Below are 12,053 nucleotides of genomic sequence, written 5' to 3'. Positions count from 1 at the left end.
AATATTAACATTGGCGTGAAACTAAAATAGAAATTCTTGGAAATTAATTAGTGAAAAAGTTGAAAAGTTGACAATATATTTAATATATATAAGCAATATATATCAAATATGTATTTTAACTATTCAACAATATATATTTATTATTTTCAGTAGCCTGCCATCTGCTTAGAAAGCTTTTATAACATGAACTAGGATTAAGTTTAAAAATTGTCTTAAAATATATATTTTTGTTGGTATCTGTGACTTAATTAACTTATTTTCACATGGCACACTTCTATTTTAATGCCATATATTTACAAAGAAGTTAGACTCTTCAACTCAAAGATGTCATGAAAAGCCGCAAAAAGTTTGTGAAATAAATTAAGAGAAATGAGTGCCAGCGCGAGAGAGCAAGAGCAAGAAAGAAACAGAGAGTGAGATAGAGTCAGTTAAATCAGTTAAATGAACAAAACAAACCTCATATAAAACTTAAAGTTAGGTGAATGTTGAGTATTTTGTGCTCTTAGCAAGGAAAGTATTTAATATGATATTATAAAATGAGAGAATTAAAAGAAGCAGACAGAGAACAAAAAGGGCAAAGATAATAGTTGCAGTCGAGCTATGATGATATGATGATATGATGATATGATGATATGATGATATGATGATATGATGATATGATGATATGATGATATGATGATATGATGATATGATGATATGATGATATGATGATATGATGATATGATGATATGATGATATGATGATATGATGATATGATGATATGATGATATGATGATATGATGATATGATGATATGATGATATGATGATATGATGATATGATGATATGATGATATGATGATATGATGATATGATGATATGATGATATGATGATATGATGATATGATGATATGATGATATGATGATATGATGATATGATGATATGATGATATGATGATATGATGATATGATGATATGATGATATGATGATATGATGATATGATGATATGATGATATGATGATATGATGATATGATGATATGATGATATGATGATATGATGATATGATGATATGATGATATGATGATATGATGATATGATGATATGATGATATGATGATATGATGATATGATGATATGATGATATGATGATATGATGATATGATGATATGATGATATGATGATATGATGATATGATTATATATGACAGTGTTATATGATGATATAATATATGATGATTCCCGATATATCTATACGATCTCTACTTACCATTTATATCCATTTATGAGTGAAGCTTCATACTGAGTCACCTGGTAAACTACGTGCTGTTTGTCAAATATACATTAAGTTTTATCTGATTTATTTATGGCTTTTAACATTTTTTGTATAATTTTAATATACTTCAGCTTGGACAGGTTTGCATTAGAAATATGTCGAGTTCTAAGGCTGTAAAAAGTAATAATCTCAGTTTAACTTAATTAACACCTGCTAAGACGACAGTCGACAAGACTAGACAAGTCTGTAGGAACCTACGAACAGATTGCGGAAATTTCTTGTAGCTTTTAAGAGTTCGTGACAAAGATATTCGCATTAGTGTGTAAATACTCAATTAAACTCACATTTAACAAATATTTTTATTATCTAGATAAGATAGAACACTTACACCCCATTTGCCATATCAGGCATGCTCTTAATATACCCTATAAAATATAGTTTTATCTCTTAATTAGATTTATTGATTATAAGACATTTTACAGTTATAAACATATTCGTTGCGTGAACTCAGCCCTGTAGAGGCTGGCCATTGGGCTGGATCACTGCCGATTGTCCACCAATCAAGCCGCCCAGGCTCTGCTGCAGGGAGCGCAATATGCCAATAGGAATCTGTTGGAGAGCGGGAGAGAGAGGGGTGCATGGCACAAGGGTCAAACAATTAAGTCGCATCAGCTGAACGTGGAATGACTCACATCGAGTGCCTGGCCAACGACTCCTTGTGCCTGCGGTGCTACGACGTGATGGCTGACGCCCTGTGGTCTCTGGTTGGCGACCTGTGCGTATTTGTGCACCACCTTGGCTTCATTCTTGGGCGACGCCTGTGCGTGGGTGGGTGAGCGAAAGAAAACAATCAGTTGGCTACGAAAATATAATAACAAATGGCAGACAACAAGAACAAACAAAAACATCGGCTAACCGAAAGCTTAATAAATGCAAAAGTTATTTTTAGCTGCCACCGAAAACGTAATGAAAACACATGCAAAAAATTATTGAAAATATTTCAACAAGTTGGCAACTCGCTGCCCCAAAATAAACCACAATTTAAATAAATTTACAGCAAACGCTGGTCAAATATTTTGACCCAAAAGCGAAAGTTGCAGCCAAAAGCCAAAAGCTGTTGCTGCTGCCAACATTTGGACAGTTTCTCTCTCTCTCTCTTTCTGTGTGGGTGTGCATGTGTGTGGGTGTGGGTGCGGGTGTAGCTGTGCATCTATATATATCCTTTACCACACAGCTGCCCAGTTGTTTGTTTTTGTGTTTGACTGTTACCTTCGCCGGCTCATCGGCATGCGAGGCGGTGGCGACAGTCTCCGGCTCATGTGGTTGCTGCTCCTCCTGTGCCGCTTGCGTTATGTATACGTTGCGTTGGCGTTGACGTAGACGTTTTACATGTAGGCGTGGCCGCTTGACAATTATTAGTGGGCTTGGCGCTTGCTCTGTGGCCGGCACTGCGGCCGTTTCAGCATGATTTTCATTGATTTGACTGGTCGCTCTGTGGTCTGACTAACATGTATAAATTATGAGGGGCATGGAAAACACATACACAGACACCATAAAAACATATGTATAAATATATATATGCACGAGCTTACATAGAGTTAAACACTTAATGAGTGGCTTAAGTGTAGAGAGAACTTCAAGGCAGACAGACAGAATTGATCAATTAGTAACATGTTAATGAAGGAACATTTTCTATATATTAGATCTCAGTCTCTTGATAGCTGCCTAACGAGAGAAACGTTTCTCAGTGCCTCAAAGGCTTATCATTTTGACACAAATAAAAACGGAAGCTGCAGCTTGTTACATCGCAGATATGCACTTAAGATAACAGACAAAGACCTGCACACGTCAGACAAAGCAAAAAACAATATTTCACTCTTTAGTAGGCAACAATTGCCGTTTGGCAAGTCAACAAAGTCGCTTGCTATCTACGATTATTTGCAGACAGTTGGAATGCTATCTAGTTACTTCTCTAGGTACATACTGGAGATCTTAATTAACTTCATAGCTGCTCCCTTTACTTACATTCTGTGCGATCAGCGAATACTTCTTGGGCGGCTTGACCTTTTGCACATAGGTAGGCGGGCCGGCTGTTGGCACCACTGGGGGCGTGTCTTCAACAGTTGCGGGGCCCAAGGTTACATGCTGCTGGCCATGACTTATAGAGTGGACAGCCTTGCGGCCGGGTGCGTGTGCCTCGGAGCCAATGTAGCCGTGTTCGCCCACGCTGCCGCCAAGCAGCGCGCTGGCGCCAACCTCATCGTTGGCCTGAGCCGCTGCATATGCACCGCCAGCGGTGCGACCTGTGTGGATGTAGCGTATATCGAGATGAAAATCACAGAAATTAATGTGGTAAATACCGTTGAGACCGCCGCCAAGACCAGCGGCGGCACGCGATCCCCAGGGCGTGCCAGCCGAGGCGCTGAGGCCGCCGTGGGCCGTGTTGCCCGTGAGCAGGCCGCCCAGTCCGGCGTCGGCATGGAAGCCGGCAAAGTTGACGCCCACCTTCCCGTCGCGCAATGTAATCAGCTGCAGAAACGAGAGACGTTACAGATTAGAGAGATGAGTTAGCAGTGAGTTGGCCAAAGTTAGTTTTACGCTGCGTATACTTAATGCCATTGAAAGTTGCGCTCTTTGTTTAGGCATGCAAAACTTTGGCATCAGATGCCGACGCCATTTTTCACAAATAGTAAAAGTTTTGCGCCCAAAAAGGAAACTTCCAGCGAACACCTAAAGATATTAGCCGAAAGGCGCAGGTAGGCAACAAGTTTCCCTCGACCCGACCAACGGCTAGTGCCCAAAAAGCGTCAATCAATTTAAATTAAGTTTGCCAACTTTCTAATAAAACGGAACTGCGAATGGAATTCGATTGAATGGCTGACTTGGCTGCATTTACACAGAAAGAGGGCCGCATCAACCACACCTGACCTCAAATCATAAATTTCAATTACCCAAGCCCTGAGCGCCACACGTGTTTCAGAAACACATTTTCTGTTTTAATTCTATTTTCGAAAAGTTTTTTTTTTTTTGAAAAGTTTTCGTTTTGAATGTTGTAAGGACTGAATCACGAAACGAAGTTGTGTTGTATTGCGAATGCTTAATTTCCGCATTACGTATACTCGATTTTCGATTCTTCTGTGGCGCCAACTCTTATCTATTACTTTTCATTGTTATTTGAACTGAATATGCCTAGGGAAGTACGACACAACGCTGTGATTGAACAACTAAAGACAGCAGCGAAGTCAGATCAGAATAAAATCATTTTTTTGTGTTTTGATAATTAATAAAAAAAAAAAATTCACACAAATGTGTAAAGTATATCTGAATTAATAAATAAATAAATTCCATTCTTGATACTTTTTGAGCAGACCTCGTATATGTACTGGCTGAAGACCAAAAGTTGTCAATGCTATGTAAAAAATAGTAAACTTGTTTATTTATCGCTCCATCTCAAGTCTTTGTTTTTGACTGTTTGCTCTTTAGCTTTCGTCTTTGTGCTTAAAAGAAAGCAAATAAAATTTGTTGTTTTAAGAACTTTGTTAAATTTAGAGGGAGTCATAAAAAGCGCTAACAAATGTGATCAAGGTCTTGATTTCTTAACATTTTTTAATCATTTTTTTGTGTTTTATATTTTAAAACTTATAATATACTTATAATTTTTTTTTAAATTAGTATAATAAATTGATTTATTTTATAATTTATTATATAAATTTATTGATTATATATTATTTATTATATTATATATTTCAACCCTCATTAATTTTCAACTATGCCGCTCTGTACTGTAGACTCTACAGTGAGGCATATCAGTTTCATGTTTCACAATGTTCTTCATTTTATGTTAGCCTAGAACATATTTCAAAATATGCTCAGCATTTGCACAGTTTGCTGTCGATACATATTGACTGAGCCCATTTACGTAACGGCGGGCGTCGCTGCCACTAAAATCTATATCAAAGTGAATGATAAGCTGATAAGCGACAGTCGCAGCTCGACTGGCGGAGAGTTCGAACATTGTGTTTTTCCCATATTAGAGTAATTAATGCCGTTCCCATTGGATGGAGAGCCGAGGGTAGACAACATGGAACAAAAGACAACAGCAACAGCAGAACAGTCTGAGTGGAGGTTGTTGGACAGCGAGAGCGATAAGTGAGAGCGAACTCAGCAGCAGAACAACAAAAATACACCTGCTAGCTGATAAGACATTTGAAGGTAGACAAAACGTTAATATTTAACTTGGTCACTTGGCCGCGACTCATTTGAGTTTCACACCTTGCGCGTTGCACGAATCGAACGCGAGACGCTCTGTGTGTGCGCATGCCGCATGTGTCCGCTATGTTAACAAAAGTAACGCTTATCAGCCTATTGCTGCTGCTGCTGCTGCTGTTGGCGCGGCACGGCGATGGCGCCACTGTTACCTGGGGACATGTCAACAAATATGCCAGCACGCTGCATGCACAAGATGTTTACCTGGGGCAGGTTAACAGTACGGATGCGAATGCGGATGTGGATGTGGCTGTGGTTGCCACAGCTGCCAGTGTGGATGTTCGCGACGTTGCATATGGCTCACAGGTAGCTCAACAAACAAGTTTATGTAAATAACATGCGTAACATGACATTTATCTGGCGCAGAATTCCAGTGCATTCGATGGCTACACGATAACGGCTGTGCACGCTTACGACATGACCTTGCCGGGCGGCAACGGCGGCCAGGTGCGTTTGCTCAGCGGCGGCGTGGGTCAACAGCATGCCGCCTTGCGTTTCCAGCGCTACGAACAGGTGCCCACGGCGCACTTTCAGTTGGTCATCTACGGCGTCGCCTTGGGATAGGTGTGAGTGCAAATAACTCTTATCTCCTAGTCGTTACAGATAGCTACACTCGCTGCTCAGTTTAACTAAGTTTTTACAACTTGCTTTCTCTCTCTCTCTCTCTCTCTCTATTTTTCTAGTCAAATGTCGCTGCAACTTGATTAAGTTGCAATTAAACTTTGAGTTCGATGTTGCCAACTTCCTGCTCGACAGACGGCAAAGCTAACTAAGTTTTTATAATGTCATAATTAAGAGCATGAGTTGCGCTTATTAACAGTGAAAAATGTGAAAATTCCATTATAAGTTAACGCACACATAGACACACACACACACACACACACGCACACCTCGAACGTGTGAGACTTCAGCAGCGTCGGAAATTAATATTGTGCGACATCTGAGCAGTAGCTGCGGATGTTGCTGCTGTTGCAGCTACTCGTAATGAGATGCAAATGTACACTTAACCAACCACCCAACCACCTACCCACCCACACTCACACACACACACACACACTCTCACACACACAAACCCGCTTAGCGGTTTGGTTTTGCAGGCGTAAGTCGCTTTAAGCGCCCGATAAATGCAGTTTAATTCAGCCACGCCCCTTTTTTCGCATGCGCCCACTCAAAATACAATATGGCACGTAAGAGGCTTTAGGCCGATTAAGAAATAATTTATGTGTGCGCTGTGCGCACTCGCATCATTCAATAGCTCAGCAATTGAATTTACGCTTTGCTTTTGCACCTGTTCTTGCCTTGTTGACGCTACCTGGCGATTACCTTAATGTGTTCAATCAGAGCCTCGTCTTAATCTATCAGAGAGCGTAGCTTGCATAAGATATGAATCATATGCATCGTTAAATAGTTATTAACTTGAGCTTGAAATATTAAAGCAAACTTAAGCCTAAAGCAAAATAATTGAATTAGTCATGAGTACGATAGGTGAGATATATAATTAAGCTGCATCGGGTATGTGGAATAAAACTAGTCTAGAGATTTATTCAGTATATTCAGATTAAGTTTTTATATGCTAATCAACAACAAGTATTTTTTTATAAAGGAAATGCCAAGCTCTTAAAAGAGGCTTACCAATTAAGAGCATAGCAAAAGGAATTGCAATACAACAAAAACTATTTCAAATATGATGTTGTTTTTGGTGTTATTTTGAAGAGAAGATTATGACATTATATATAGTAGTAGTGCTGATAGTGGAAGTGGATAAGTATCCAAGATGCAATAGAGTAAAAGCCTGCTAAAGCTTTGCAAGGCGGCAACTGACGAAGCACTACACAATGCAAGTCAAATTGCATATTAAAAAACAACCTAAAATTTTAATAAATATTTATTTTCAAATTTTTCATTACTTATTAATTAAATGGCAAATATTATTAAATATTTTAGCATTTAAAACTAATCAATAACTTAAACAGCTATCAAGCAATAGTTATCGAAAATAGTATCACTCTTGCCTGGTCACCCCGCACTTAGCTTGCATCTCTGTGTTAAATGCTTGAAAACTTCTTTGAGAAGTTTGCTAAAGTTGTCTTTTTTTATTTCAATAATTTATAAAGCTCATTCTGGACAAAAGTTTCGAAAAAGGACATTCGCTCTGTGCAAACTGTTTGAACTGCTGCAATATTATTAATAGCTGTTTGTGCTTTGTTTGCCATGTTAAATATTTGCACGAATCCATTGAATTGTGCTGATAGAAGCAGATTCAGAGTCCATTGTCAGCTTGCTTACAAATGCGTTTATTTGCACTGTTTGGGGCTGGCTGCCATAATTTGCTGATAACCATCAGCGGCAACATAAACAACATTCAGCAGACAATGAGTTCGGCTAATTTACGTTGCAGATTGCAGATGGCTGATATCTGATTGCAGTGGTCCTTTAAGCTTAATAACTTTTAATTCAGTCGGAAACTTTTTCGTTTTGTTATATGCCCGCAGAGCGCAGAAATTTGCATGAATAACCCAAAAAGAAAAAGATCCAAGCAATGGAGATTCTAAATCTAGCTGGGAAACCCTTGCCCGGGTGCCATTACGCGAGGCTTAATTTCAATTTCAATTGTGTACAATTCCCACGAGCTCACAACAATTTGGTTAGCGCTGGCAAATGCAAATTTCATGCATGCGTTGATTAAAATCTAAATTCTAGTTGGCCGCAAGCGACCCGAAACCGTAAACAAATAGAAATAAACCAACTCCGAGATTTTTGGAAGGCGTGCAAGGTGCTTGGAATTGTTACAGCTGCGGCGGACCGAAAACTTTGTGCCAAGTTGGGAAAGGGTAAATGTAAAAGAAGTGCAGCAGACAGCGTGAGCAACGCCCAGCAGGCAAAATGGGGCACGTCGGCCCTTTGCCACCTGAGCCCAGCAGCTGACAGGCAACACGCAGCTAACACCCAAAACTGACAGCATACGCGACAAAATGCTGCTGCTATGCGGTGAAGCACAAACAACAACACACGAACACACACCAGCACGCGGCTGCTGCATGTAAATTGCAGTGAAAATATTTGTCGCATTTGCGGGCGCACTTGCACAATGCGGCGTATGCGTAATTAGCTAAAAATTACGCTTCATTTGTGCTCGTGTCGGCGCGGCGGCATATCAGATGACACATAGGCCGGTTGAAAGTTCAAGGTAGATGCTGTGTTATTAAAATGATATATAATCGTTCGCTACGCAGCCAAGGAGCGCACACAGACACAAACACAGGCACCAGCTCATGGGTTAACGGGTTATCCGCTGCTCATAGGTAATTACCAGTTTGTACCTTGGCGCACATATAATTATACGGCGAGCTGCCGAATAGCCCGGGCCGCACTAAAGTTCTTCATTGCCACATTTAATAGCCGTTGCATTGCGCAACACTTTAATGAGCCCAATGTTCACATTGCCGGACACTTTCCGCCTGCCACACCTGTCGCAGCTGCCACCCGCTGGCAGCCACATGGCGCAAAATCAAGTGTTCGACCATTTGGGCTGTTAGCGTTTGTGCAGCAAACCGCAAATAAAATCAACACCAACATTTGCGCAAATTTCGCAACATACTGCAACATTGGCCAACAATTTGTGCGGCCAGAATGAAGTTTATGCGGAAACTCTAAACGCGAAATCAGAGTAGGTAAACTTAAGTTGGAGCACTAGGCAGAAGTAGAGTAAAGAGCATATAGTATAAAGTATATACATTAGTATCTTTATAGCACATATACTATATACTATAGTATCTATATAGTATATACTATACACTACCATATCTATAATTGGTGTTTCAATCAACACAAATGAGCTCACGTTTCAGATATGTTTGTGCTTTATTATTGCCTTTCGTGAGCTATTTTTGCTGTGTCATGTTGAAAATCTTAAATCTCACATCAGACATATAAATATATAATTAATGTAAACAAAGTATTTTCAATAATTTGTTCTAATATCTGTTGTGCTGTAGAGTTGGGTTTGTAGCTACACATAATTCGCATTAAACTTGAAATGAAATGAGCTGAAACTGAAACTAAAGATTCTTTTTATGCTTATACACGATGTGAAAGGAAAACAAGTTGCTGTTAGAGCTAGGGAGAGAGAGAGAGGGTGAGCTAGCAGAGAGCGGGACAGCAAGAGAGAGCGAGAGAGGGAGAGCTTGCAGGAGACTTAGAGAGAATGCAAGAGGAAGCTTGAGAGTGGAAAAGAGAGCAAGATTGGGATAGAGAGGGAGCTGGAGAGAGTTTGAAAGCTAGCATGGAGAGATAGAGAAGAGAGCTAGAGAGAGATGGCGATGTAGCACAGAGAGAGAGCTATAGATAGAGAGTGATCTAGAGAGACAGATCAAAGCCAGAGAGAGAGTGTGAGAGCTGGAGAGTCATATTTTGGAATATATACACGACTGAAGCCTTGTCTTAAGAAGCGATAAGATGGACTTCGAGCACTGAGCAAGGCTTTATAAGAATTCCTACATAATACATAATTATACAGTATTTGCTTATATCAAAATACTTTAACCAAACTATGAGCTGCTTCAACATATAATACCCAACTTATCAATATCTGTCTAGTACTTCATGTGGCTGCTATAGCAACATTGGTTGGCAGATAGAATTCTGAGTAAATTGATTTTGTTTAAATGATTGTAACAGACAGAAGGAAGACTGGCAGACACCATGGGGTATATATATTGTTGACCAAGACGCCGAGCTGAGCTGATTCAGACATGTTCATCAGTTCTTCTGTCTGTCTATCCGTCCGCCTGTCAGTCTGCCTGCCTGCACAAATGAGCACAGCCAGAGACTTGATTTGCTTCAAGGGTATCTTCTAGTTGGGCATTCCCCACCTACAGCACGCTTACTTGTTTATTTTACTGTTATTGAAAGGATTTCAAAAAGGGCATTTCAAATTTGAGCCCATTATTTGTTTGTTAATGAAGAGTTTTAGGCAATAAAAAATTGGCTTTTTTTATTTTTATGATTTTTCTTAAGCTCATTTGAAATGAAATTATTTTTTAAGAATTCGTCACAATTAGCAAAGGTATTACTTTGTAGGCCCTAGGGTCACATGCTCATGTCATTTACTATTTGCGTGGAAAATTGTTGAAAACGACAAACGGCATTTAATGCGAGTTGATTTCAAAGGAAATTCATGAAAAGCTTCGCCTGCCGCATGAACCTTTTGCTGGCTGCGGTTGATTTTGTTTGATTTGCTGAGGTTGTAGATAAATAAAACAATTTGAGGTAGTTCAGGAAATAATTGAAATATTTGCGTTGCACAAGCGCCGAAAGAATTAAGCTGTGTGGCAAGGGCAGTTGGGCTGTTGGGCTGTTGGGCCGCACTTTGGCTTTGGCTTGGCTTAATCAGAAAGTTGGGCAACGGCACACATGAGTGCATAGCTATGGTAAGTGTTTGCGAAAGTACAAACAAGAAATTTGAGTTCGTAGTTAGACTTAGTGCCTAGTTTTCAGTTGTTGGCTGTAGAAAGAAATAAAAACTTACCTGAGCTGGTGCCAGTGTGGCCTGCAGCAGCAGCAGTAAAGCAGCACCGAATAGCGCAAACATTTTGCGGCTGAAAAACAGGTGAAACAAAATTAATTTCTTGCTTGGCTAACAGTGCTCCGCCAAACAGCCCAGAGCAGGTTTGCTTGCAACATTTCAGAGTTTGCCGGCCCAGCGTAGTTTGTGGATAAAAACAAAAGACTCGACTGTTTCTGTATGCACAACGCGTTCTGCCGGACATTCGAGAATGTGAATTCTTGAAGCCAGCACAGAACAGAAGCTGCCTAGCCCAGTCCCAACTAGCTCGGAGCACAGGGGCGACGCTGAGCTCGTTGTGAGCGAACTGGTTAACGCTCGCCCTCAGGCAGCCTGGCAATATCTCAAGTCAAGTACATAGCATCTGCTTATTATGTAGAATGCTTCTTGCTTGATTGCATAATACAATTTGTACCTGAACACTGTTTTTTTTTAGCTGTTGGTTTTTGTTTTTAATTTGAGCTACGTTTCTTGCACACACATAAATCACAGACAGCAAGAGACTCGTCCACACGCGACGCGATGTCGATTAGCACTGATTCAGAGTCTGTGTCGCAGCGACTCTGTCTGGCTATGAGCGGGGCTCAAACTTGAAGTGAGAAATGCGAAATAGCCTACGGCGGCAGCTACTGAAACTGGACGTCTGTCTGTTCAACTGGATTTGAGTCGCAATTGAAATGCAAACGTCTCTTTATATAGGAATTTATATGTTCAATGTCTCTGATGAATTCATAAGCGGCAAGTAGAATGCCACAGATAAGCGCCAGCATATGATGCATGAGTAAGCTATAAAAGCAAAGCAGTAAACATTTAAGTCCATATAATATACGAACTCTTGCATTTCGGCTGGTCTTCTGCTACAATTGCGCATACGCCCCAGTGCCGTAGTGCAGACCGGTTGCGACTCCATTATATCACTTGAACACAGAGCTTTTATTTCGGTTCGAGCCAACTGGCCTGACTGCAGTTGACCA

The 12,053-nt window shown here is 40.2% G+C and overlaps 2 protein-coding genes across 3 annotated transcripts; one reads left to right on the top strand and one right to left on the bottom strand.

Annotated features, from left to right (window-relative positions):
* Positions 1-1,688: 1,688 nt before the first annotated feature.
* On the bottom strand, positions 1,689-11,764 carry LOC111603815. Of its 2 annotated transcripts, XM_023321572.2 has the most exons (7): positions 11,495-11,764; positions 11,044-11,113; positions 3,611-3,779; positions 3,276-3,553; positions 2,520-2,753; positions 1,943-2,068; positions 1,689-1,859 (listed from the first exon to the last, which is right to left on the bottom strand). In XM_023321572.2, the coding sequence occupies exons 2-7, from the start codon at positions 11,104-11,106 to the stop codon at positions 1,758-1,760; spliced, it is 972 nt and encodes a 323-aa protein (XP_023177340.2). In that variant the 5' UTR covers positions 11,107-11,113; positions 11,495-11,764; the 3' UTR covers positions 1,689-1,757. The 2 variants fall into 2 exon arrangements, with proteins under 2 accessions (XP_023177340.2, XP_023177341.2); XM_023321573.2 differs by lacking the exon at positions 2,520-2,753 and having other exon boundaries at positions 11,495-11,763.
* LOC111603816 lies at positions 5,246-7,414 on the top strand. The gene is made up of 3 exons (XM_023321574.2): positions 5,246-5,822; positions 5,883-6,082; positions 6,200-7,414. The coding sequence occupies exons 1-2, from the start codon at positions 5,568-5,570 to the stop codon at positions 6,078-6,080; spliced, it is 453 nt and encodes a 150-aa protein (XP_023177342.2). The 5' UTR covers positions 5,246-5,567; the 3' UTR covers positions 6,081-6,082; positions 6,200-7,414.
* Positions 11,765-12,053: the final 289 nt, after the last annotated feature.

The sequence above is a fragment of the Drosophila hydei genome, unplaced genomic scaffold (genome assembly GCF_003285905.1).
Source record: "Drosophila hydei strain 15085-1641.00,03,60 unplaced genomic scaffold, DhydRS2 tig00008134-arrow-pilon, whole genome shotgun sequence".
Lineage (NCBI taxonomy): Eukaryota > Metazoa > Arthropoda > Insecta > Diptera > Drosophilidae > Drosophila > Drosophila hydei.
The sequence above is the reverse complement of the archived record's forward strand: the minus strand, read 5'-3'. Positions and strand labels throughout refer to the sequence as shown.

What these genes read in the sequence shown, in the direction of transcription:
- LOC111603816 (XM_023321574.2), top strand. Translation starts at nt 5,568, where the DNA reads ATGCCGCATGTGTCCGCTATGTTAACAAAAGTAACGCTTATCAGCCTA. An exon ending in ACGTTGCATATGGCTCACAG is followed by an intron (nt 5,823 to 5,882) that starts GTAGCTCAACAA and finishes TATCTGGCGCAG; the next exon opens with AATTCCAGTGCATTCGATGG.
- LOC111603815 (XM_023321572.2), bottom strand. Translation starts at nt 11,106, where the DNA reads ATGTTTGCGCTATTCGGTGCTGCTTTACTGCTGCTGCTGCAGGCCACA. An exon ending in CCACACTGGCACCAGCTCAG is followed by an intron (nt 3,780 to 11,043) that starts GTAAGTTTTTAT and finishes TCGTTTCTGCAG; the next exon opens with CTGATTACATTGCGCGACGG. An exon ending in TCTTGGCGGCGGTCTCAACG is followed by an intron (nt 3,554 to 3,610) that starts GTATTTACCACA and finishes ACATCCACACAG; the next exon opens with GTCGCACCGCTGGCGGTGCA.